The sequence below is a fragment of the Accipiter gentilis genome, chromosome 4 (assembly GCF_929443795.1).
Source record: "Accipiter gentilis chromosome 4, bAccGen1.1, whole genome shotgun sequence".
Classification (NCBI taxonomy): Eukaryota; Metazoa; Chordata; class Aves; order Accipitriformes; family Accipitridae; genus Astur; species Astur gentilis.
Window position 1 is genome coordinate 46,931,463 of NC_064883.1, and position 27,348 is coordinate 46,958,810.

Sequence of the window (27,348 nt, forward strand, 5' to 3'; positions counted from 1 at the left end):
TGGGGGTCCTGGGTGGGGGTGGGATGGGACTGTGATGGGGGGTCAGGAGGGGTTCGGCAGCGGCGCAGCAATGCTCAGGTTAGTTCTGTTTAATGGTGGTGTCCTTGGACAGGTTATAAAACAGGATCTGGTACAAAAAGCGTCCCCTGTACAGTACAAAGCGTACAGCCAGGCTAAGGCCACCCAAGGCAGAGGGGGAAGCCGGAGCGTGGGGGGGAATGCTGCCCCATGGTCCCCCCCGGGGGAGCCCCCAGGCCTTGGGTCTCTCCAGCCGTGCTCAGGGGGGCTTCCCGCCTGCCTGGGGGCTGGCATGGCGCTGCCTCTACAATCACCAGGATTCAATTAACAGACGTCATCGGCATTTACTGGAGGGAAGAGCATGGTAGAAGAAGGGTTCAGCCTCAGCTCTGCTCGAGGCTGGTGCTCCCTCCCCCGTCCATTGCCAGGGCAGGGTTTGGGGGGGCAGCAGTTTGGCCCCCTTGCCTCTTGTTGCCTGGGGTGGGAGCAGGGCCTGTACTGCAACTGGGGAGGGGAGCTGAGCTCCTGCCCCGGCACACCCCAGAGGAGAAGCCTGGTGTCTCGGAGTGGGGGGCTGCCCACTAGTGGCAGGGCCCTTTGGTCCCCACTGCTCCCCCAAGTCCTCCTGGCCCCCCAGGGCTTTCTCCCTGCAGGGAGGATGGGGGCAAGGGCTGCTGGCCTGGTCCCAACCTGAGAAAATCCTCCTCTGGCCCTGCAGCGGGAGGAGGAGGAAGGTGCTATTGCTGCAAACTGGGCAAAGGAGAAAGGCGGGAGCAGGTCCAGTGCCAGGGCAGCTCTGCCATGGCAGCTTGGTAGAGCGAGGGCGGGCATGTGGGCGCAGGTACCTGGTCCCATGCTCTCCTGCCATAATAAATAAATATATACAGCATATAAATAAATAGGGCAGGGACTGCTGCAGCACAGAGCCCGCATGGGGCAGGGCCAGCCCGGAGCCGGGCAGGTGGGGGCCCTGCCTGCGCTCTAAGGCACGTGGAGGCCAAGCCAAGTGCCCAGGTGAGGTCAGCTCTGTCCTTCCCCTGACGTGGAGGCGAATCCAAGCACCCAGGTGAGATCAACCCCATCCTTCTCCCAACATGGACCCGCTGCCACTGTGAGCCAAGGGGCTATGGCCAGACTGCGGTGATGGTGGCACTGGGTGCCAGGGGTTCACCGAGGGCTGGCAGCCCCTGGCTGCTCCTCTTGGGCCTGGGGTGGGTGGAGGCCGGGTGTGCAGGGCTGTCCCCTGTGCCCTGGGAGTGGGCGTTGGGCTGGGACAGCCCTGCAAAGGCAGGCTGGGCACAGCTGCTGGCACAACTGCAACTAAGCTGGAACCTGCTGAGACAGAGCTTAGCTCGGCTACCACAAGGCAACAGGCAGTGAGGCTGCCCCAGGCCCACGCTGCTGCTCCTTTGGTCTCCCCCAGACAGCCGGTCAGCTCTGGGGAGCCACCGCACGCCAGCCCCATCGCCTGTCCTGTCCCGAGCAGGATGCTGGAGCAGAGCGTGGCACCCCCCCATCATTCTGTCATGTCCCTCTGTGCTAGCCAGGACAGCCCCAGGAGCATCGCACCAGTGGGGAGCCCCAGCAGCCACATGGAAGATGCAGGGAAATGGGGGACAGGGGCGAAGAGGAGGGCTGGGGCCTTGAAGACCTTTGGGTGGCAAGAGTCCGGTTTACAAGGAGGAAAGGCAACAGAGGTATGGACAGAGTGAAGGAGCCGGCATCCCCATCCCCTTGCCTGCGGGCAGCAGCGCGGCGCTGCCTTGAGCCCACCTTTCGTCTGCCTACGCTCCCTTCAACTACGGAAGGGGCCCGGGTGCCCCATCACGCTTGCCTCCCTCCACCCAGGCTCCAGCGCCTGCCCCTCCTTCCTCAGTCCAGTTTCTCCAGCACCGAGGGCACGTAGACCAGGCTGAGCTCGCTCCCGAAGTTGCAGACGATAGCAGCATTCTCCAGCACGAGGATCTGCCGCGCAGGCTGCGACTCATTGCTCTTCCCCAGGTAGACGGTCTGGAGCAGGTCGCCATAGCCGATGTCCCAGAAGGAGACGCAGCCTTGGCCTCCCGTCACCAACAGGTTGTCGGAGATCACGCCCAGGCTGGCGCCGCAGCCCATCTCCTGTGTGGAACGAGAGCAGGTCAGAGAGCCAAGCCCCCGGCAGGAACTCCTCCGCGAGGGAGGGCAGCAGCCTGCCCATGCCGCTTCTTGCCGTGGCTGGGAAGAGGCCATTTAGCCGCAGCCTCTCTGCTAGCCTGGCCCCGTGGGTGGGTGCACATGTGCTGGAATGGGGCCACTGAGCCTCGCAGTGGGACAGCACAGTCTAGCCAAGCAACTGATTTGGTCTTTTCCAAGCTCTTGCACGTTACGTTTACAAACGGTTAAGTTTTCCAAAGCAGGTGGAGTTTATAAATAGAGATCCCTTCACCCTACAAGCCCAGCAGAGGTAGTCTGCGGGGTTTGGTGGGGTCCAGAAAAGCACAGGAGCACCCTTAACCTTTCCCTGGCTGCTCCCTGCCTACCAACCTGCTGGATAGAATAGAGCTTGATCCCCGAGCTGCGGTCCCAGATGCTGATCACGTCGTCCAAGCCGCTGCTGATGACGCAGGACGTTGTGCAGGTGAGGGACGTGACGTCCCCTCGGTGGGCGTACATGTGGCTGACCTTGCTCCCTGTCAGCACGTCCCAAAGGCAGATGGCACCGTCCTGGCCTCCGCTCGCTAGCACCATCGTCTGCAAGGACACAGGCAGAACCAGGTCAGGATCTCGGAGGAGAGCGCCCTTGCCATCGCACCCCAGGGCTTCGCAGTGCCACGGACACATGAAGCCGCTGAACACGTGAGCCAGTTCCATATACAAGCAGTTCCAGTGCTCCGGGCATGCTCCCAGGAGGGAGGTCACAGGAATGAGGGATGGAAAGGGGAGCTGCCAGATCAGTGGTTCCCTTGTCTTTGTACTTGTGTTCCAACAGGCTGGAGGTAACAATGCCCCAGGCCCACCAGGACTCCCAGGTGCAGAGAAACCTAAATTCATTTAAACAGAGCTGTAAAGCACACAGGTGCAGCTCTCCTTCTTTCCAAGGGGACCTGGTACACAAAGCCTCCCTGGAGGCTCACAGCAGAGCAGGGCAGGCTCTGCTGAGCCCTGTTGTTAGCCTTTCTCACCTCTCCAGCCTTGGCAGTGCAGGCTCTGCGTCAGTTCTGCTAAGCCTCTGCCGCCTCTCTCAGGAGACAGCCAGTCCCCCAGAGGGCAGACATTCACAGGGCAGGGAACATTTCCTGGGCCAGTTTCAGCCTGGTGCTCCCAGCTCTGCCTTCAGAGGCTCCCTGGCATCAGAGCTGTGTTCAGAACGGCTGTCCCGGCAGGACAGGTACAGCAGGACGGGGCTTTCCTGCTCCAAACAGGGCAGGGAGACAAACCACCTCCAGGGAAAGGGATTGCTGCACTTGCAGTCAGCTGGGTGGGAAAGTACTGGATCAGCTTGTATTGCAAAGGAATAGGATAGGATAGAATACAATACAATAAGGTAGAATAGAATGCAAATGAATGCAATAAAATAGCATATGATAGAATAGAATGGAATAGAATAGAATAAATTAGTATACAATAGAACAGAATGCAAAAAGAGGATAGGATAGAATAGAAAAAAATAGAGTAAGATAGGTTAGGATTAAGTGAAATAGAACTGAATAGAATGGAATAAAGTGAAATAAAACTGAATGAAATAGAATGAAATAAGTTGGAATGGAATGGAATAAAATAAAATAGAATGCAATAGAACAGGATAGGTTAGACTGAATAGAATAAGGTAGGATAGGATATACTAGAATGAAATAGAATAGAATAAGTTAGAATAGCATATGATTGAATAGAATGGAATGGGATAGAATAGAATAAGATAGGTTAGGATTAAATGGAATAGAATAGAATGGAATAAAATAAAATAGAATGGAATGGAATAGCATGGAATAAAATTGAATAAAATAAAACAACTGAACAGAATTGAACTGAACAGAATTGAACTGGACAGAATGCAAATGAATAGGATAGGTTAGACTGAATAGAATAAGTTAGGATAGGATATAATAGAATGAAATAGAATAGCATACGATAGAATTGAACAGAATTGGAATCAAATGCAAATGAATGCAATAGAACAGGATAGGTTAGACTGAATAGAATAAGGTAGAATAGGATACAATAGAATGAAATAGAATAAAATAAGTTAGAATGGAACAGAATGGAACAGAATTAAATCAAATGCAAATGAATGCAATAGAACAGGATAGGTTAGAATAAGGTAGGATAGGATATACTAGAATGAAATAGAATAGAATAAGTTAGAATAGAATAGAATGAATAGAATGGAATAAAATAGAATAGAATGGAATAAAATAAAATGGAATGGAATAGAATGGAATAAAATAAAATAGAATGGAATAGAATAGAATGCAAATGAATGCAATAGAACAGGATAGGTTAGACTGAATAGAATAAGGTAGGATAGGATATAATAGAATGAAATAGAATAAAATAAGTTGGAATGGAATGGAATAAAATGGAATGGAATGGAACAGAACTGAATCGAATGCAAATGAATGCAATAGAACAGGATAGGTTAGACTGAATAGAATAAGGTAGGATAGGATATAATAGAATGAAATAGAATAGAATAAGTTAGAATAGCATACGATTGAATAGAATGGAATGGAATAGAATGGGATAGAATAGAATAAAGTACAATACAATAGAACAGAATGCAATTCTGGTGAGCACAGGGTCACAGCAGCCAGCAAACCCTCTGTGTCCTCAGAGAAGCCCACATCAACTTCTCCAGGCGCAAACCAGAAGAGAGTCCCAGCTGGGTCCCTCCGGCTGAACCAGTGGCTCAGCAGCCATATATAAAGGCTGTTCTTCCCAGTGCAGACCCAGCTGCACCTTACCTGATCAATGTACACAGCTGTGATTGCTCCTGAGTGACCCTGCAGCGTGAACAAACAGCATGAGTCTTCTAGCCGAAACACCTGCAGGGCAGAAGAGGCAGATGTGAGTGTCGGCAGGGCAGCCATGCTGCACAGGATACTGCCTGCGTCTTACCACTCTTGCTAACGAAGCAACAGATCTCCCTGTTCCTATCTTCCTTACTGCTGCCCGCTGCTCACGGCAGAGCCAGAGCCTGTCAGTGATTCAGTGAGGGCACTGGAAGCTGCTGCCAAGGACACAGGAAAAGGGTAATGCCTGTCAGGCAGTGACAGGGCAGGGAAGCAACATGCATAGCTGAAGGGGACAGCTGCTGCTGGAAGGGACAAGGAGAAAACAAGGGATAGCCCAGAACCCAGACCCTGATATTCATGAAGTCACCCAGCCCTAAAGCAAGATGATCTCCTGTTCTGCTTAGCCTTACTCTCAGAGTGTGGTCCTGGCTCCCCGTGACCAGCCGTCCAGCCGCAGCCTTCAGCGCCGTGATCGGCTTCTGGTGGGCGCAGGACACGGTGTGGGTGAGCTGACACATGATGATGTCGCTGCTGCTGAACACGGGGGAAGATGGGATGCTGCTTCTGCTTGGGGCTCCTGTGGCGAGACAAGCAGGTAAGTCCTTGCTGCAGCAGATACAGCCTTACGCTCCAAGACTAATATCACCCAGAAATGGTGCAGTATCAGGGACGCCTAGACACTGAACTTCAAGGTGGTCCTCCGATGAGCCAACACTCAGCACTCTGGCTGACACTGACAGAAGCTACAGCTGCTCAGTGCTCACGAACAACTGGAGTGAGGGTCTCTGACAGGGTCCTCAGCAGCAGAACTCCCTCCCTACACAGTAATTCTTCTGCAAGGCTGAGATCCCTGAAGCCCAAGAGCTCTGCGATTACCCTTGTCAGAGGCAGAACAGACAGCTGGGCACAAGACTCTCTGCACTCTATGGGAAAAAGTGTTGCCACAGCCAGCCCTTTCCTGCAGAGCCTGCTCCACTTCCAGATCTACAGCTTGCAGACCCCAGGACATCCCTCCATGAATGCACCCATTCTCCTGGAGTAAAACCAGGGTTTCTCTCTCCTCCAGGCCACTTCAGAACCAAAGGAGCCACTTATCGCCATGGACTAGTTTTGTGTGTGTCATGGTTGTGAAGAGGCCCCGAGCTCTATCATGATTGTGTGGGGCTATATGGTGTGCAAATGAGTGAGAACAGACTTTGCTGAAGGAGAAAATAAGGGAGAAGTGGGAAAGAGGTACAGGGCAGAGCTGACCCTGGAATGCATGTCTCAGCCTCCAGACCTATGCTGGAGAAAACCAGCACTCGAGATGCTCTCCCTGCATAGGGAACTCCCAAAGTATTCCTCACCTCTCCACAGCAGCTGATTCAGCATCCTGCAGCACAGGATGTTTTGGAACAGAGAATTACTACGACAGCTTATGAAGTGGGTGTGAGGAAGAGTCAGCTGCAAGAAGGCAAGGGAAAAGGAAAAGGCTCAGAGGAGCTCAGGGCAGTGCACAGCATGCTCGGACGCCTGCTTACCTCGGAACTGCAGGTGGTTCAAGGACGTGTGTGTCTCTAGCGAAAAGAAATCTAAAGAGCCATTCAACCGGGCAGCGACAATCCTGAGGGAGAAACACAGGCACATGAGCAGAGGCCCTTCCCCACTCTCACAGGGTGAGGAGCCCTGAGACCAGACACCTTCCGAGGCAGAGCACAAACCATGCAGGCTCCCCCTGTGAAGAGGCACTCCTGATTGTAAGGAAGAGGGCTCAAAAATTGTATTAAGTTCAGACCACAGAATAAACTGGCAGGTGGCGGTGCCTCTTGAATAACAGCACACACACCAGTGACCCAAAGGCCCCACCTCCCAGCCCTGAATTATTCTGGATATTCAGCTACTAGAAAGACTGAGTATCTGTATGAAGAGGAAGCAGCTGCCAGAACAGACCTGGACCCAGGAAAGCTCGCTCCACCATGCCCAGCTTGAGAGGTGGATGCATGCAAAGGAAGAGACTTCCCCACTGAGCTTCTGCCATCTCGAGCTGTTCAACCTCCACGGCAGGAGGGTCAGGGCTGGGGTCCTGGCTTACACCACATGCTCTCCTCCCTTTCCAGATCACCAAGCACAAACACCATTACCTGTTGTTCAGGAAGACAAGCGCTGTGATGCCAGATTGACCTTCATCATTACTGCTACGGAGGGTCCCCTCGATCGCATCCCAAACCTGGAAGGAGAAGGGGTTACAACTGTGATCCTGACCAGAAGAATGTTGTACATCGAGGAGTTGGTGATCCATGTAACAGCTAACCCGTGCTGTGCCACATATATCCCCTGGCTCCCTTAGCTGTCTGATCTTAACAAAGGAGCCTGGAGGCAGCTCCCACTTGGCACTAGTGATTACAATCATCAATATCCTTCTATCTATCTTGAAGTGAAGCAGCAAGTTCTCAAGTGAACATCGTCTTGTTTGACAGCAGAAGTGATAAATAGAAGTCTTTTCTTTGAAGAAAATCCTGTAAGAGGTCTAAGGACCACAGCACTGGCCGACCTCTCCATGGACGTGATCCGCATGGCGTGCCCTGCTCAAACAGGAGGTCTGACCAACACTGTACAACGTGGTGCTCCCTGCAATGGGAGGGACCCAAGATCACACTATCCTTTTTCCTTCTAGCCTTAACTGCCAATAAATGTTATTTTAATTAATACTTCACAATCTGCATGCCTTTCTTAATAGGGTCACAACGAACACTAGCCCTGGTGCACCACACACCCCTTGTGACAGCACAGGCTCCTGCTGCATGCCCCCCGTTCCCAGCTCTGCAGCACCCTTCTTCACTCCTCGTCAGCCCCACATCTGCCCTGTTCTGAGCTGGAAGTGTACTGGATTTTGAAGCAATATTGTGATGTGGACTGGAGACAAGATTCAGCAGCAAAACTCAGTGTCTCAAGGTAGCTGCTCAGGAGAAGGTACCTGAGCTCAAAAGCACACTTAAAGGACAAAGAAAAAAAATGGGAGTGGCCTGCCTGTTTCCCTGCCTGGCCTTCCCTCTTTGTTGGGAAGAATGAGAGCCACTCACATGCAGCACAGGTCAAAAATCATTAAAAATAATATTTCAGGATATATCTGTTTTAAAAAACCCCTGCATTTACTTTGAAGGGAAAATTCTAACTTAATTTCCAAAAATGAAATTAACCTAATTCTAAAAGTTTCTCATTGGAGGAGATTTAAATTTCCAATTAAAATTTGCTTCAAAACCTGTATCACTCCTGTAGAATTCCTATTCATTTTACCTTATTTCATGACTGACCAGCAACATTACTTAATGACATGGCAATCTTTAAGCTTCTTCAGTCTTAAAGAGCTGCTGGCAGGTCACCCAGTGCCCGGGCTGGCACTGAGCCTCGCTCCTCACCTCCAGCTTCCCATTACTCCGGCCAGCCACAATCAGGTTCCCTTGCAGGTCCAGGCTCCAGACAGAGCTCTCCAAGTCTCCTCCCCAGGAAGGAAGTGGTGATGATTTGTCAAATCCTGTAAAGGACTCATCCCCCAGGCTCCTTCTGCGGCTGCTGCAGCCTCCCTCCTCGGGCCCGCAGTGCAGGGAGCGGGGACTGCCGCTCCCCGCACAGAAGCCAGCCTGTCCATGTGGGGCTGAGAGGCCAGTGAAGTTCACACAGTTGGAGGTGCCGTGCTCTTCGTACACTTTACCAACCAGGCTGCTAAAGTCATACCCGGCCTCCTTCTGACGACTGCCCACAGCACGGAGTCGCGTCTCTGACTCGGCCACCTTCACCTGCTCAGAGAAGTTCGTGTCAATGAGAGACGTGAGGTCTGGCTGGTCGCAGAAAAGCGGAGGCTGGGCGGGGCTGAGCATCCTTTTGAGCTGGTGACTGTTCTCAAAAGAGTCGTCCAGACCATTCTTGCCATCTGGACTATGATCCCAGCTTTCCTGGTAGTCAAAGATGCCACTGCTGTCTCTTCGCAACCTAAAACACAGTAATAAAAGGTCAGTCCTCCCACCTCTACTGTTGGAGAGGGCTGATTTCTCACAGAGGGGTTTGCGCCAGCTGCTGAGCAGCAACTGTGGAGGGACCTGCCCACAGCTGAATGACTTAGTACAGACAACACATACCTTGGTTTGGGAATAACGGTGAGGCAGTCGCCAGTCTGAGCATCCCACACACGGATCTGGCCCACCAGGCAGCAGCTGACAAGCAGCATCCCATCACTAGCCAGGCATTCGATGTCCTGGCAAGGAAGAACAAGCACAGCTGAGCACGTAGCACCACCAAGGCCTCTGGACTCTGACAAGCTCCTCGTGTGTGTCTGAGGAACTATACAGATGATAAATTTTATGTCAAAACTACGTGACTAGCTTAGCAACCTAGAGATACTCTGAGAACATGAGTACATCTTTGCCCAGAGTCCTAGATGTGCACTAGACTGCTGGAAATCAGACAGACTCGGTCTGTCTTCCCTTTCCCTGACAAAGTACGGCCCAAAGAGATGGCAGCATCAAGAACAGAGGTGCAGCTTCTCTGGAAGATATGGCACAGCATTTCAAACTCCATCTGACTGGATGCCTGAGCGCTTTGTTTCATCTCAGAATGGGAAGAAACAACTTTCCCCTCAAGAAAAAATGAGTGAACAGAGCAGCAGCACACTTCTGTACAAATCCATGGATGCTTTTAGCACTGGAAACAATATTTAACAGCCCAAACCTATGCACTAACTTTTGGGAAGCAGGAAAAAAGGATCCAGTAGGCATTACATATCAGGAATCTAGAGCTACCCCAGCAAAGAAGGCTGGATCAGCCCAGCCAATAAAAGCCAACAGTTGGCTACACAGAGAAGGAAATAACCACAATTGCAAAAAGCTCAGAGCAAGTCTCAGGAAGAAATGGAAAAGTCCTACAGGAAACTTCAGGATACATTGTCTTACATATCTACAAGATACAGCATTCACCCCGGATGTTAGCCTCCATGGCTACATTATGCTAAGGCTGCATAGCTGGTATTTAAATAAACCAAAGAAAACAGATGATGTGTGGCGCAAGTCAGTAAAATGCCTTTCTTGTAAGGACTGCACCCGTCCAACCTACCATGAGGTGACCTCTGAGAATCAAGGGGACGATCTCTGTCTCAGGTGGGGAGTAGCCATAATCATCACAGGGCAGGTCCCCCCTCTTCCTCCTGCTGTGCGAGAGCCCATTCTGCCCATAGTTCTTGGGGCAGAACACCCTGTACAGGCAGAAGAGCAGGAGGACCAAGATAATGCCCGAGGCCAGACCCAGAGCAGCCACCCTGGTGGGAGAGACAAACAGACATAAAGACAAAAAGAACATGAGATAAAAGATCCAACTACTAGTCCACGGATAGAATTTGAAAAATACTGTGAAAGTATTACACACGTTGCTGGTCTAGATTTTTCAGCTGAGAAAAATTTCCAATAAGCTATAGTGATTTCTGGAAAATTTAAGGATTCTTTTAATGGGAAATGTCAATTTCAACAAGATTTTCAGACTTTTCAATAAGAAAAGTACACAGCGATTAAGACGGTAAAAAAAACACTAGATGGGGATTGGGATAATATAAAGTGCATTCAACACAGCCAAAGGAGAACTGCAGATTCAGACAGCAAGCTGTGTGCCTGTCTTCTCAATAGGAAAGGAAGGTCCCTGCATGCGTGAGAGTTTGATCTAACACCCAATAAAGCATTATTGAATCACGACATTTATTCCCAAAGACGAACTCCTATCCCTGTTACCCAGTGATAAACCCCGAAATGCATCATGTGCGCTAACAACCTGGGAGCACACACCCTCTCCTGCCAGGGAACTCAGCTGCTGAGAAAAACAGTTCCAGGAGAGATAATTTAATGCTGCACTAGCTGAGCTAGACTGTCCCGAGCATTGCAGGATTTTGCACTGAAGCTTTACAAATATTTTTTGGTCTCCCACCAGGAGAAGAGCCAAACAGCCAAAAAGCCACCCGTGTCTACAAGGGAGTTAAGGCATGGTCAGAAGGCTGTATCAAGTTTTTGATACAAGAAGGCTTTACAAGTTTTACTTGTAAAGAGTGACATCCTGGTGCCCTTGCAGCTTGGATGAAGCTTGGTCAGGCTGAGCTTCAGCATCCAGCTTCCCAGTGCTTGAAGATAAGAAGGGGTGGTAGCGGTTAGCCTCCTGGGGATGCCGCACTTCTAAGGCCTCTTGTGGGTTCAGGTACAGCGTGACAGGGATTGCTGGAAGGATGCTGATGTATCTGAAGGAATGGAAAGATGAGAATAGCTTAGGAACAACAAACACAAAAAGACACGAAAATCCTAATAGCTTATCTTCTCATTAGAAGCCAAGGTAGGTCTCAGTACGTACTTTCAGTCCAGTAGTTCTAGGTATTCTCAACTAAAGACCTCCTTTGAGATATTTTTCTCTAAAGATATTTCCGAGGTCTTAACCCTCAACTCTGTGGGAGAGGTTAAGAGCCAACAGTGGAATGAACTACTGATGAGTTCAAATGGATCACACAGATTTAAGTAAGGATATAATGATCTGGTCCAGTTCCCTGTATGCTGCAGGCCAGAAAATCTCACCAAGAAGTTTCTTCAGCTCAGATGTCTCTCTATTCCTCACATGGGCCATCCCCATCACTTACAAATGATCATATATTGTTTTACAAAATTCTAAACATCACCTCAAGGGTGAAGGAAGACAACAAGCAAGTAACCCAACCCACAAGCACAGAGAGAAACACAACCCTTATTCTCAAACAGCCCTGGAGAGTTTGGCACCTCTGCAGTGCACAGGATGGCCTATTTAGTAGTCTCCTCCTGAAGACACATTTGGAGAAAGCCATGTGGAAAACAAATTATCTAACTCAGAAAGACGAAGAACAGAAGAAAGAAAAACGCTGAGGTCAGTCCTCCAAAGTGCCTGCGGCACTCAATGCCAGCCCACTTGCCTTTTGGCCAGAGTGATATTGTAGTAGCTGAAGAGGGATGGCCAGTGTCTGAAGGAAAGCTTCCTCCAAATCTCCTCATCCTCTGTTCCCCAGGTAACCTCCGCTTCAGTTCCAAGCTCCGTCTGTCCATTCCCTTTGCCCTCTGGTCCTTGGGCCCAAGTGTGCTGGTTTGTCTCCAGCCTGTTCAGGGAATCCAGCCCTGACTTCTGCTCACGTGGCTGCGTCTGGTTTTCTGACAGCTGTATAGGGTCTGACGGGAAGACTGAGAGATCAATCTTAGGGTCGCCAGCAGGTAGGACCCCTCCAGGAACAGGCATAGGAGGCAGACCTGCTTCACCCAAAGGACTTTGTTCGGTGACCTGTGACGTGAGGTAGGTGCGGAGACCAGCAGGATCCGTGTAAACCAGGATTCCAATCCAGATCACCGTCCCGGCCTACACACGATGAGCAAAGAGACAAGTCCATTTAGTACATGGCCTTCACACTCTGCCTCCAACGCCTCATCAGCTGTCTGAGCTGATCAACAACATCCCAACCAAGGATATGCCCTGCACTCAGTTAATGGTCTTACTCCTGACAGACACTTATCCTCCAGGAGGAGTGGGAGAGGTCACACAGCAAGCACAAAAACTGAACACTACTTTTTCACGAGCCATCCAACTCAACCTGATGGCAAGAACCCCACTTCTCCCACACAAATGCACAGCAGGGAAGAGACTCCAGGGACCAGCACGTCCGTCACCCTCAAACAGGGCTAGAAAAGCTTAATTCAGGGTTCTGGTACATGAACTCTGCAAGTCCTTCTGCAGCAGCCACAGTTCACAGACTCATGTATTAATTTAACTTAAACTGCCATCAGTGTTAGTTGACAGTAATACACTGGGCTGTCGTTTGTAGAGCTGAGGAGCACACACATTCCCCGCTTCCATTATAGACATCCAAAATAGAGATGGGGGGTACAAGCAGGAGCAGTAACTGGTGTAACCACTGCAGTTACACCTGCAAAAGGAAAAGCCTTAGTCTTTCATGTAGCAAGATAGTTCCAGGTTTTTAGTCTACATTATCTGCAGGAACAAAACATGATTTCTGCTCTGCAAAAATCTTCTCTCTCCACTCATACAGTCTTTGAAAACCTGCTTATATAAAACCAGATTTTTGTCTCAAAGCAAATACCAGAAAATTATCCACTACCACCCAAACATCATGCAAACAGCAGAGCCTTGGAGTTAACGCATGCAGAGCGATGTTCTTAGGGAAGTACTTCTTGAACTGCATTTACCATGGGGCAGCATAAGTCTTGCAGGGGAACAAGGATGCATGAAAATGTTGGGCTTTTTTTTGTGCCCCAGAAGCCTTTTTGGGTTGGGTTAGTGTCCAGCAGCAAGGGGCACCAGATAACAAACACCACATGGCATACCATGATGAGTCTCTGGGCCAGCCGGGTCCTGGCGAAGAAGTAAATCACCCGCAGCCTCTTTGGCAGGCGCAGATTCCTGAAAGACGATGGCTGCAGGGTGATGGTGTGGGGGGTGGCAGGTCGCATAGCTGGCTGGCGTTCGTAGCGCTGAGAGCGGCTGGCAGGTTTCGCTGGGGGCATACAGGCTTCTGCCGGCAACCGTTTGTTCAGATCAGCGAGCTGCCGAGAGAAAAGCAAATGTGTGAGAGCCGTGGTGATGAGGTCCCTCGAGAGAAGTGTGTGCAGAGACAGCTATCTTTGATACATGCCCACGTCTGAGCTCCAACCTTCACCCTCAAGTCAATCTGTCCCAGCTTTTCTCCAGCACACACTCTCTTCTTCGCACAGCCATGGTCATGTGTTTGTGACCGTGGCTCCTTCCAGCCCACTTACCCAAAATCTGCATGTTTATATACCTGAGGGTGTCTTGCTTCCTCAAGCGTCCTGTCCCCAATCCCTGCGTATGTTTAACCAAGCAAGTACTGCCCTGGAACTTTTACAGCTCCATCTTTTCTGCTTAGAGAGTGAAATCACAGGGTGTGCTTCCTTTAATCCTTCCACAATAGCAGAGAAGGAAAGCCCGAGGCAAAACTCCGTGTTCTTGGCCCTTCCTTACCTCCATACGGCGAATGTCAATGGACAGCACAGTAGTGAAGAAAAACATCTGCAGAAAGAAGTCAGACACTAGGCCGACCACAGCGAAGAGGCAGAACTCCTGCAGACAGGACACACTGATTAGCTATGGTAGCTGTGGAGACAACGGTAAATATTTCGACTTCAGAAAAAAGGAAATTCAGCAAACTTTTCCCCAGAGTGCAGGCCTGACTCTATTTTACTGACAAATCCTATTACCGATATTTTGTAATAGTTGAGAGTTTAGTGCTAGAAAAGTCTGTGCGAGAACTCAAGAGTGTATTTATTCAGATTCGCATTCTTTGTTCTTCTCAGCCATAAAACATCAAAAGCACCATAGGAAAAACCAGCAGAGGATGTTTTCCCAGTTCACAAAGCTGTGGCAGGGCGGCACCCAGAGCTCTCAGCCTCCTGCCCGTGTGTTCAAATCACAAACAGCCTCCAATGGTGACAGTTTCCTGCACTTTACCAATAAACCTCAGCTCAGATTTAAAATTCCTCCAGGAACACAGGTTGCTCAGGAACTGGATCAATCACTCTCCAACCAAAGACAGACCACTGAAGTCACTGTACGTCTGTGTACTTGTTCGTAGCCACTCTCCAGGGTCCCAGGTAGACCATTTCTCCTTAAATTACACTTGTGGCTAATGTATGTTTGATGGGCAAATTTCATTCCTACGCCCCTGGAAGAGAAGTCCCTTACCCAGTCTCAGAGGTCTCTAAACAACAAATATATGGGGAACAACGTTTGCAAAAGCCAGTGTTTCCTGAACTTCCTGTAATGCTCCACTTTCTCCAGCAGGTGCCATTGCAGAAATAAGGATTAAAAGATTCTGCCCAGCAGCAGAAATGCAGTCAACTCCCAGATCATCCCTATAAAACAAATGCACGCTCTTACCCTAATCCCCATTAGTGCTAAATGCCATCCCCTCTCCCCCACTACATTCAAAATTCCACAGCAACACAGAATTAAAATATTTTTTGAGAGGCATCTTGTTTCCCTTGGAGGTACCAATTTCTGTCAGGACCTGTCCGGACCCAGAAAGGATCAAGTAAATGTGGAGAGATCAAGAAAGCTGAAAGTAAGCAGGAGTAAAAACCTTAGGCTAAACAACACATTAAAGATTCTGGCCCTCACTTGCAGAACATAGCTGGCAAACACCCACTGCTATTCACTGCCTGCCTGCTGGCGTAGTGCCATGCTCACTACCTGCAGACCAAGCCAGGACACCTCCACTTAAGTGGAAGGAAGGGCATAGACATTAATTTATTTTGTCCCGCTCCTTCCTACATCTGCCCCGGCTTCTTGAGCAAGGCTGGAGGCCAGTATCAGCACAGTGAAATGAAAAGAGATAGCATGAAAGGCTATCCAAAATCTTCAAACAAAGCTTGAAGCCTCCCCATCCTGTCCAAACTGTTGTCAAAACATAAGCAATCAACTGCTTGTTATTTAAAAAATCAGTGTGATATGAAACGAGATAACCCACCAGGTCAGCTGCCCTTCCTCAAACCTCCCAGCAACAGCAGCACAAGGAAGCAGGTTCTGATCAGGTTTTTCTCTTTAGCCCCTTCCCCAACATCTGACAGGAGGTTTTGGGAGCAGAGGGATGAAAACACAACATAGGTTCCTCTCTCAAGGAGAAAACCAGAAGGAAAGCAATGTCCATCTGGATTTCACCCAGACCTTGGCAAACACAGGCTCCACAAACAGCAGGCTCTGCATAGAGAGATACTAATTCTGTTAATACCTCCACTCAGGATTAGAGACATCTGAAGCTTCTAGCCCTGGAAATCTAAAATCTTCTTATACTTGGATACTGCACACCCTATGGCAAAACCCAATGTGATTTCAGTGGGTGCAGGATTTGGCTATTGGTGTGTGAACTTCAGTACAAGGTAGTGGATAAAAGACAGAAAGCACAGGACGAGTGCTCAGCACGCAGCCCTGCAGCATCTTGGGACCATCAACAGTGACACTGTGCCAGGAAAAGAGGGGTCTCTACCCATCTGCAATGCAAGGCAAGAGGATTTCACTGCTGCTCACAATTACGAGGGATTTAAAGTGGATGCACAATTCTCATCTGAAGCCAAACTCTATTTGAGGACAAGGAGAGCCACGAAAAACACAGAAAATTCCCTTCTGCTAAATGAGTTGCGCTGCCAAGGAGTAACTGAGAAAAATGACAAGACTCTTTACAGTCCTTGGGGCAGGTGAGAGCCTGCAGCAAAGAAATGCCTCCCTCTTCTGTTATTCCCTATACCAGATAGCACCCGAACAACCCCAGCACTGCACTGCTCCCTCTGACAGCCTAGAGCAAAGGTCCCTGCCAGATTTACGCAGCCTGGCTCTCTTTCTGCCAGATTCCTTGGACTCTGCAACATGAGTAAAGAACATTATCTGTACAGTGTCCTTCATTCTCAGGGACGAAGATAAGGGGCATACACCAGATTCCAGCAGAGCAGCCGTCAGTCTTTAACAGATAGCATCCTTGCAAGATTCTTCCTCTGGAGAAAGCAAGCATTCAAGGAAAGACAGGATCACATGGAGGGCAGAGAGTGGATGTCATCACATGTGTCAAAACACTGTAATAAACAGGAGTACTCTAACAGAGATAACATGGGGGTGGGGGCTTGGCATTACTTTTTTCCATGGCTCTACTGACACTGTTATATGGCTCTGCCCCATCCCTTTTATCACACTCCTTTATCTCCTGTAACCAGTGCACCCTGCAAGCTCCTGTACAGCAGAGTGCAACAAGAAAGTGAACTGTCCCAGCGGTATCCACACGACAGGGCTGCTGGCACTACACTTGCTTCACAGATACTGTCAGGCTTCACTTTTTGAGGTCCAGCAGTGCAGCAATGAAACAGAGGCCAAAAGGTGCTAATATACCGTATGAACGAGCCCAATTTAGACCTAAAGGATGGGTCATGCCAGCGTTTGAGCTGAGCAATCTCTGCAATCAGCTTCAAATAAAAGAAATTAGGCCACAATAGGTGGCTGGCTGTAGCCTGGGGAATTCTACTGTAGCTCCTCTCTTTCTTAGGAACTGTGAAGTTCAGCCTGCAATGCTCCAGTCCAACCTGAATGTTTAATCTTCTTAGATTATAATACGCTTTAATCTGCAGTCTCTACTCGTGAGTCCTCGATGATAAAGCAAGGATATACACTACCCACCCCTCTTCATGCAGGTCACATGTGGCCAGCGAGCACCTAGCAAGGGCCCAGAGTAGCCTCCAACTATGTCGATGCTGGGGTGCTCCTGCCTTCGCTTGCTGACTGCACCTGCTAGAAATTTCCAGAGACAATAGGCTCACACCTCCCTGAAGTCTGGCTGCAGAGGTGCTAAGGATTGGTGATGAGGATTTCTCTAGGCAGTACTTCTGTTCATGTAGCTCACCAGGAACAAGTCCTGCTTGGTCAAGGGTCAAAAATCAAATGGTGTCAGCTTCCTGATACAACTCAGCAAACACAGTCCTGAAAAAGGGACTGTGCAGCACAAAGAGTAACACACTGTGAGGCAGAAGACCTTGATGCTATTTTCAGTGCAACACAGATCCAATGATGTGACCCCTGACAGAGCATTCTACCTTGAGGTTTCAGTTTACCCACCCATAACACAGAGATAGTGATATCTGTGGTTGTAAAAACTTACAGATTTGTCAATCTGGTGAAAGAGCCCCAGACAGACTGTCCACCCTAATTCTCAAAGCAGATATTCTGCAGTAGGGTTTTGTTTTTCCCTTCCATCCACTTAGAAGGTGGATTAGCCAGCTCAGAAAAAGGCTTTAAAGTTGGAATAAAGGCATCCCCACAGCAAAGGCACTGGGCAGTGTTCAGTTCTGTGATAGGAAGCTCATTTCCATAAACACAAGGAGCATGGATGGATGGTTGGGAGGGAAATGAGCCCCTGCTCCAGCTTCTCCCAGGGCTGTCACAGCAAAGCGATCAGTCCCATGGTCCGGGGGTGACAGCCATCACGATGAGTCAACAAGAGAGGCTCTCCAAACCCATGGGTCCTGTAGGAGCCCGTGTGTCTGCGGTGCCAGCAACTGAAACGAGCAGGGTCTAAGCACCAGCAACTGGAATGGCGACCACGGGGCGCAGGAGTCCATGTGTCTGGGTCACCAGCAACTGGAGCATGTTAGAGTATGCGAGTCAGTGTGTCATCACTGGTGACTACTGAGCCAGACAGCTGGTGAGCAGGGCGAGTGGCTTGGGAGCGAGGTATGTGTGTGTCCCTGAGTGAGAGTTGGAGGAGCTGGTTACCAGACAGACCAGTGACTCCCGGCCAACTGCCCAAGGGACTGTGGGGCTGGGGGATGACTGAGAGACTAACTTGCACATGTGTGTGTATGTGTGTAAGGCAACTGGGGAGAGCAAGGATTTAGGGCCAACTACTGGATGAACTGAATGTGTAAGCCCAGCTACTGGAAGGATCCCGACTGGGGAGACCGGGGATCCAGGGAGAGCTGCTGGACAGAAGGCCAGCTCCTGGAGGGATCCACATTGTATACATGTATATGTTTCCCACTAACAGACTCTTAACCCAGTCAGCTAAAGAGGGGAGGGGAATATTGCACACTGCATTCCTGCAGTGCTTACAAGCTTCTGTCCTTCAAACTCAAACTGATCAGCCATACTCACCTGGATGGCTGGGACAAGGGTGAAATACCCGATCAAGATGATCCCAAGCTCTGTTGCCATATTCTTCATAATTGACCAGCTTTCATTGCTCAAGCCTGGAGAAAGAACGTGCAAAGACAGGTAAAAGGAGACTGTTCATTAGTGGACAGGCATGAGCACAGCAAACTTCCCTTCTTTAAAATTAGGCATCTATAGACAACAGGCAAAAAACCCCACTTTCACACTAAAATTCATCTGACCTATTTTGAATATCTAAGTCTAAAAATTGGACTGTAGACGCCCAATGTCTTTATTAGCAGGATTATCATTAACTACAAAGGGAGCTCAGGATGACCCTCTCAGCTCACAAAACTGTCCTGATTTCAGCAGTTGGAGGGTACTGCACAGGGCAATACAGATTCAGAAGCGTAAAGGACCATTGAGTCCTGGTTTTGATCTAGGATACAAACCACTTGTATTTTTAAAACTAGGTTAAGATTTTTCTAGGCACCACTCTAGAATCTCTCTTTCCTGATGTTTAGAAACATCTTTTCAGTTTGCAAACTCCATTTATCCATGGTTTGAGCACACTCAAATCCTTATGCAGGTACAGAGTGTATCTATAATAGAGAAGATAATTTTGTCACAGACTCAGCAGAACTTCATATGACCTTGGACTGCACTTATGATATTCATGACATGAGAGGACAAGGTGCTAAATATCTATACCAAGAGATACAGCTCTCCCTTACTAACACTTTTTTAAACTTGTTTAGCCAATGCTTCAGTCAGCAATCTTAAAGAGCAGTGCCCACAATTACAGGCTTATATTAGTTCTTGGAATTAACAAGAACAGTACAAAAAGACTAACAGAATACAATTCACATTCAACACACACAGTCCTTGTTTCCTTCACAGACCAGAATTAAGATCATTCCCCATCTCCCAGTCCTTGGGTTACCTTAATTGTCTCTCTCTTAACAGTTTTCCAGAGCAGGCTGCATACCTTGGGCAATGCGTAGCTTCACTTCCAGGTCAACGGGTGTAGAGACAACTGACTTGGTGAGAACCAACACGTTCTCTAGGCCAATCACTACAACCAAGTATGGAAATATTTCTCTAGAGGAAACAGAACCAGAACTGAGAATGAGATCCTTGGTGAAAAAGAAGGGAAGAACGCAACTTAAGCAGCAAATACACATCCTAGAGTCAAGGCAAAGAAACACTATCCAGTCCTCTTAGCCAAATCCCTTCTCACACAATATGACTCTGTGATGAGGTACGGGTTCTGTATTTCATCTGCTTTGGAGAGATATTAACATTTTTGCAAAGCTGTGTAATTTTCTGGAAAATGGCCGTTGTAGACCACCACTAAATTAGTCTTAATGCTTCCCAGGGTTGGGACAGTGCCCCTCAAAGAGTCTCTCCAGTATCTAGTACAGAGAGGTGCAAATCAAAAAGATGGACTTCTAACATCACTGCAATAGACTCAGTAATAATTAGTCAGCAAGAGGGCATTACAACAAGAGGGTAGCGAGCATGTCCGACCATCAGCAGTGAAAATCCTGATAAATCACAGCTCAGCATTACATTAAACAAAACTTAAAAAAAAAAAAATTCTCAAGTCAAGAGCATGGGCAGTGCCTGGTTCAGATGCCCAGTGGGCAAAAGCTTCCACACCTTGCAACTGCTGTAAGCCACCCAGTCTCGGGCAGTGAAGGAGACACCTTGAAGGGACTTCTCTTGGTGGGACGAGATAAATTAACATGCATGGAGCTCTGTTCCCCAGTATGCTGGGTAGCTCAGAAGCCACAATACTGAGAACAACATGAAATGTACATATGCTTTGTACATAAATAAACTAAATCCTGGCAGGGATAATGTCTACCCAAGAGTCAAGAAAACACACTGAAATGGATTTCACCTTCAGAATATATGCATGCAGAAAAGTAAGACTACCCAAGGTCACTACCATGAATTCATTCAACTCTTTTTCTCACCCCTAAATTTTTTTCTCTCTTTTGAACTACTTGCAGTCCGGATCAGAGACAAAAAGCTGTTCCATGCCAGAACATGGTAGATAGTAAATCCCTCCACTTCCCTCCAGCTATACTTAAGCAAAAATACTAAAGCTTTCATTGTGGAGGGTAATGGATTTGGGCTGTGCTGGTACGTATGGATCCGAAAGGAGAATGTGTGTGCATGCATGCATGCTTACCCTTTGGCATATCACTAACAGCCAAGGCAGGTAAACAACAGGGTTTCAGAAGAACGCCTCCTGCTTTCTGTCATTACCTGCCATAACCTCCAAGGACCACCTTCCCAAACGCTCTTTTCGATTGCCTACGGCCATCTGACATGGGCTTCAACAACGTTTGCAGACATAGAGCTGTCAGCAGCCTGTACCTTACAAGCTCAGCTGGGGAAAAACATCTGTCTGGAACCACTGCTAACTCAGCTACTTCATTCCAATTGATTCCTTGAACAAACAGCAAGCTGAAACAGCAAGAGCTCCACTGAAAGCCAGATTACAAAAAAAACCCAAACCAAAAAAAAACCAAACTCTACACATGCTTCTCCAGGTAACCTAACCAAATTTTAGCTCTAACAATTGTGCAACACATTGGTCCCTTCACCTCCTGTCCAAAAGCTGTGCAGGCAGTGAATTTCCGTAGTGAGTGAAAAAAACACAAATATATATAAGCCTCTCATAGGCAACTTCCTGTTAATGTCAAAGAATCCAAAATCTAGCAAGTACAACTCAGTCCTGCCTTTATTTAAGCATTTTCAGTTCATAACCTGTGTCACTCCTTCAAGCAGTACTTTAGGACAGGAGACAGATGTGAGAAAAGCTTTTTCTAAGCCTTAGGAATGGATATCTCTAAATAAAGACAATGCAACAAACATGAGGAAGAGCCCTTCTGCCCGGCACAGCACAGCACTATCCTGCAGAGCATGTTATTTGCAAGGGTACGCTCTTGCAGAGTCCTTGCAGAGTCCTGTCCTTATGCAGAGTCCTGCAAGATAGGCAGGGGGTCCAGCACCATTTCCAGATAAGCTGCAGTAAGCCTGCAGAAGGCAGTACAAATAGGGAAGAGAAAACCCATAATTCTCTCAACAACTATGTCCTACTTAAACTGTAGCTTCTACTGCAGAAGATAATTAACTAATAGTCCCAGGTTATGAGTTTCACTAATCCTTGAAGAGTCAGCAGTTTCATGTTAAATGACCAGCAGTTTAAAAGCAATGAGATATTAGCTTTTCTTGAAGAGTAATGTGACTCTGCAGGACAAACCACAAGCTGTTCACACCCTGCAACTCAAAACCTCAGTTAATTTGTCCCCACTCAGAGTGAGGAAGATGGCAAGAGATCCTCATTATATTTTCTGCCATACAGTGCCAAGCACTGAGGAAGAGCTTACAAGAGGAAGAGGAAGAGCAAGGGGAGATGCTGTATCATGTCCATCTACTGAAACACTTACACTTCACTTATCACTTTGATGCCAGAAGGTGCTGCATCATAGCACGATCAAGTATCCCAGAGAGTCAACAGAAACAGCACTGTTAACTCATAAAGAAAAAGATCTTCTCTGACTCCATTATATACTTGTGAACAGACACAACCTCTGGTTTATCCAAAATATTTGGAAGATTTAAGAATGTATCACATCAGCCTCTCATCTAAAATGAAAATGTTCACATTTGAGCTAGTCAGTTTAGGACTTTTTTTATAGGCAACAAGGAGTAGTTCATCATTTCAGATTGTGATTCCTCTAACCTGAGATGGCAACTGGTGGGTTAGTGGCTTGTGCTCTGGACTCATGTAGAGACTCCCGCAGTCCACCGGCATACAGGAATCCCACTTCCAGTGAACTCCAGGCACTCGCCTCAACTTCACTGTTTATTCTTTCTTAAATCCTGCACAGATCATGTCACCTATTTCCACTTAGTTTTCTTTTCTGAAAATAGACTAATGCCTACATCACCTACAATCATTTTACTCATTATAAAAGCTGATTGATAATGATTAAGGTCCAGTTTATATAACATATTGTAGCAAGCAAAAACTGATCACTGAGCAACAAACTTTAATACCTTACAAAAAACAGTGAGGGAAAAAGGCTTATCATAAATACAGGTATCATTAAAAACAAACACACCCACATCTGGAAGGCTCTGCTGTAAACAAAACAGATAAAAAAAGGCTGAAAGTCAGATCAAAGTTTAACCAGATTCTGCACCCTAAGCTGGCCAAATCCTAGCACGTTGCCACTGGTACATGACACACCAAGAACACTCTGTCCCCAGTGGGGAACTGGGTAACTAGAGGGAAAGTGCTCTGGCAGACACTGGGGAATCAGGAAAAAGTCACTCACCAAAAGTAAAAAAAACCCTCAAGTGTCATCAGACCCCATCACCATAGACTCCAAGGGTCTTCCATCTAATTAGACATAATTTATAAAGTATTGCAAGAATTAAGTTTCAACCCCAAAGGAAACTGTCCATGCAATCATTTTAAGGCAAAGAAATTTTGCTGGAAAACTATTTTTAGAAATAAGGACTGAATTAACCCTTTCCATCCTTTAGGAGGAATAACTAGATGAGTTTAGCCCTTCTGTGTGACAACAGTATGGGTGATAGTATACAAAGGCCTTGGTCATTGCAATAACCGAAACTGTTCCCTTGGATTCCTCCCATGTATCTGCATTCAAATATTGCCTTTTTTCTTGCATTAAAATTACAAACTCCCAGTAGATCCTATCTGGCTCACAGAATAACGTGGTCTTGATCCATAATTAAGGTTCCAAGGCATCACAGCAGTAAAACCAGAAACAACAAATATTTCATTTTCTGAAGTCAATTACTCATAGATCTTATAGGCTTCCAGGAGAGGCATTCCTCCAGCTAGGTCTGGCTCCTGGTAAACTATCACCAGCATTGAGGAGTCTCCCTCACGGGTCAGACTTTTTATTGTTCCTGTGGTGTACAGCTGTGAGGAGGAGATGGGAAGAAGAATGACAGATACTTCCTTAACTACTTAGGAAAGGTATCTGAAAATTGAAAGAAAGATTCTGAACTGAACTCTAATTAATGAGAAATGAACAGTGTGTAGAACTCAGGTAGGTGAGGTGCCAGTTAGAGCTTTCTCAGGGGTTTTCAGCTTGACACAAATATAACACATGGCAGTAACCACATCACAAGTCCCAAACGCCAACTCTAGCATGCACAGAAACCCCAGTCAAAAGAAGAGCTGACAACTATCAGTGATGGGTGCAAAGTCACCCAGGTAGCCTCCCAGGCACAAATACCATGGGTCAGTTCTGCCAGCTTCAAGGATTTTTCTAAGTAAAATGTAATGAACCTCCGTCAGCCAGAGAAAAGGTAACAAGCCCTTCTGGCTGCTACAACAAGTCCCTGCAGGAGGAAGGTATGCGAGAGCCTACCTAGCTGCCAGGAAATCAAGTTATGAATAAGATGTTGTCCCAGCAATTTGTTCTGCTTTAGGCAGAAAGAGCCAACTGCTAAGCAATAAGGCATCTCCAGGAAGACTGGGACCCAGTCAGGTCTATTTGCTGGCCAGCAGAGAAACACATAGCCCTTCAGCCCAGGAGAGCATCTGATAATAATTTTGCAGAGCAGTGTGTAAAATAATATCACATAAGTTATTTGAAAAATACTAGATCTTAAAGATTAAGCATTTAACAGCTGTTTTCAAATTATTTCGCCTCCATCTACCCTTCTTTAGGAAGAGGTTTGGTGCTGGAAACATACCCTCCATTAAGAGTAGGTGTCAAACCAAACAGCGTGCACAGCCCAACGGACATAAGCAGAGAGCTGAGCACCGTCACGACTGCTGCCAGTGCCAGACCCCATTTCGATTTCACCATGTCAATCTTCCCTGAAAAACAGAATGCAAAGTCTCAGTTACCAAGCAAAAGAAAATGACAATAAAAAAATCAAGAAGGGATCCTCATCCTGACTTATTTCAGCAGGTAGCTTAATACCCTGCAACCCAGAAGTAATGGTAGTTCAGTCTCAATGTCTGAAATGCAGCTCCCAGACGCTCCCAGTACGTTAAGAGGTACTGTAACAAGGTTGGGACAGAGGATAATATATGGCTTGCAGCTCAAACTAGTTCTAGTACAGCACTGTTGAGGCATGAAAAAAGGAACTTAAATGTGGCTAGTAAGGTCTAAAACCACCCACTCAGAACATGTACTTGATCTGTCTGACAACAAATTAGTCTCTCTAAATTGGAAAAAATGTCATTACTATGGCATTTAAAGCTGCTGAAGACAGAAAACACCTCAGAAGACATCACAAGGAATAACACCACACTGGCTAAAAGGGACAAATTAGCAGAAATCTATAAACAGGACTACTAATTCTCTACATGACAGTTCAGGGTAAAATTTCAATACCACCTTTCCTGCTGCAAGAGGAGGGAACTGCAGGGCTATGGACAGGCGTCTCTCTTATCTGTAGCCAGGGAAAGGGACTGCACCACTGATCCCTTACTTATATTCAGCTAGCAGGTGTACAGATGGCTTATTAGCTTGCTCTCCCCTCAAGGCTCTCCACCCCACAAACCTACGTGTGGAGAAGTAGATGTAAGCGAAGAGTATAATGTAGGTGGTGACAAGGGGTATCAGTTCAGCAATGCCAATCTCTTCCTTGAAGTGGACGTGAACGATGTTCTCCTCTCGCAGTGTGCAGTTAGGGCTGGGATGCAGCAGCTTGAGGCGAGAGCGGAGGCTGCTGAGGAACCTGAGGTGAAAAGCAAGCAGGAGGATGTCACCTCTACTGTACCCAACAACCAGCACAAAATTCCAAGGAGGAGCTCAGTGGGTATAGAACAAGTAGGAAGAAGCTCCATAGATTCACACAGACTTATAAAGCACAGTTCTCTCTAGGCCTGACTCCTAAGTCCGTTCCTCTGTGGCCCAAACCATATTTGTCACATCTGTACTGTGGCAATCTCACTGGCTTTGATTTCTATGAAGATTCAAAGACAGCTGTGAAGACTCAGCAAAACTATTTAAAGCAAGGGCTCATCATCCAAAATCTTGGCCCTGGGCAACAGAATATGCTGCAGTCTCAAACATCCCCTGAATTTTACATAAGTACAGCTGATGAAAGGTGCTACATGACAGTCCTTGAGGCTGACAGGTTCTTGCATGGGCAGCAACAGAGCAAGTTTCAACTACGGTGCTGCCAATTCGGTCCTAGGCATCCCCTGGGGAATTCTGTGCAGTACTGAGCAGAGCATTTAGTCCTCAGATCCACTCAATCCAAGCCAGCTTTGCCAACACTGCCAAAGGGGTTTCACAGTTGGTACCAATTGAATTAATGCTTACTGGAAAGCAAACCACTCTATGTACAAGGAACTGGGTCAAAACAGACCTATTGGGCCTTGGCTGCAACAATGACAGCTCTGTGTGCAGATGAAGCCATTGTCAGAGGAACTCCCACTGGCAGCTTTGAGTATTATATATTCTTTTTTAAAAAAGAAACTGAGAACTGATAGCATTTTATTTCCTGAAAACACAGTAAGTTTTCTCCCAAAAACGGCACCGTTTTTCTATAGCATGTTCAGAAGATCCTAAAATACTCTAAAACATGAGAAAATGGAGATTAAAGAAAACCATAACAACAATCACACTAGAGAAAACAGCGAACTTGCCAAGAATTGAACAAGGGATGCCTAATATGGGAACAGCCCAGCTAAAAGCTCCTTACCTGGAATCATATTGCTGGAGACCCAGTGTGACAGTGTATGATACCACTCGCTTCCTATTATAGAGGTTCACCCCGCTGTACTTCCCAGGGAGTCCAAACAACAGATCTGCAAAAACACGGTATAAATGAAGCATTAGGGTAACAACAAAATAAACGGGATACAAGAGGTGTTTATAGTGAGGAATGCTGAATGAGAACTACTGTTCTTATAGGAAGCACTTTCTCACTGCTCTGGTGAGACCTTATCAATGTGGATAAATACCTGATGCAGGGGAGTAAAGAAGACGGAGCACCTCTTCTCAGTGATGCCCAGTGACAGGACAAGAGGCAATGGGCAGAAATTAAAACATGGGAGATTCCCTTTAAACACCTTTCTTCCTGTGGGGAAGCTGTCTGTCCTCATCTTCTTCTTCCTGACCAGGCAGTCTATAGCAGACAAGGTCTGCCCTCTAATTCTAACCCATAAGCTCTCAACTAGCTCATCACCCATTCCCAAGCAAAGCTCCAAGCATTCCCACTGCTCACTCACACACAGGACAACTCCTCGTCCCCCAGCCCATCCTTCCTGAAGAGCCTGTGTCTACCCACAGCAGCGCTCCAGTACAGAGAGCTACCCCACGCTATCTCTGTGAGCTGGGTGAAGTTGGTAGCCCTCCAACTGCACACACCTCTAATTCCTCCTGTTTGCTCCCCATGCTTTGTGTGTTAGTGTACAGGCATGTCAAGTGGGCACCCAATTTGTCCTTCAACAGAGGAGACAGGCATTATCTTTAAGGATGCAGCCAAAGAAAACCTTGGACACTTGTTTTTGTGCATGTCAGTGTGTGATATGAACCAGAGGTTCTAGGAAGACTTTGCATTGCAAAGGACTATTTACGTCTCTTCTGTTAATCCTGCATGCTAAAATGCAGACTTAAAAAAATATATGCATGACGATGAACAC

The 27,348-nt window shown here is 47.5% G+C and overlaps 1 protein-coding gene across 13 annotated transcripts in view; it reads right to left on the reverse strand.

The window, feature by feature from the left end:
• Window positions 1–74: 74 nt before the first annotated feature.
• Window positions 75–27,348, reverse strand: part of SCAP (SREBF chaperone) — a 66,902-nt gene continuing 39,628 nt past the window's right edge. For 10 of the 13 annotated variants that reach the window (XM_049799214.1, XM_049799212.1, XM_049799219.1 and 7 more), the window contains 16 exons: window positions 26,406–26,511; window positions 25,261–25,433; window positions 24,438–24,564; window positions 19,672–19,784; window positions 18,687–18,781; window positions 14,022–14,120; window positions 13,367–13,585; window positions 11,950–12,383; window positions 11,059–11,253; window positions 10,092–10,293; window positions 9,122–9,237; window positions 8,405–8,975; window positions 7,130–7,215; window positions 6,530–6,612; window positions 5,420–5,586; window positions 4,196–5,039 (listed from right to left, as the gene is read on the reverse strand). In XM_049799214.1, the coding sequence (XP_049655171.1) occupies window positions 4,356–5,039; window positions 5,420–5,586; window positions 6,530–6,612; window positions 7,130–7,215; window positions 8,405–8,975; window positions 9,122–9,237; window positions 10,092–10,293; window positions 11,059–11,253; window positions 11,950–12,383; window positions 13,367–13,585; window positions 14,022–14,120; window positions 18,687–18,781; window positions 19,672–19,784; window positions 24,438–24,564; window positions 25,261–25,433; window positions 26,406–26,511 (3,470 nt within the window). In that variant the 3' untranslated portion in view covers window positions 4,196–4,355. Of the gene's footprint in view, window positions 2,137–2,541; window positions 2,749–4,195; window positions 5,040–5,419; window positions 5,587–6,529; window positions 6,613–7,129; window positions 7,216–8,404; window positions 8,976–9,121; window positions 9,238–10,091; window positions 10,294–11,058; window positions 11,254–11,949; window positions 12,384–13,366; window positions 13,586–14,021; window positions 14,121–18,686; window positions 18,782–19,671; window positions 19,785–24,437; window positions 24,565–25,256; window positions 25,434–26,405; window positions 26,512–27,348 lie in introns of those variants that run through there. The other 3 variants (XM_049799223.1, XM_049799222.1, XM_049799224.1) reach the window with 3 other exon arrangements.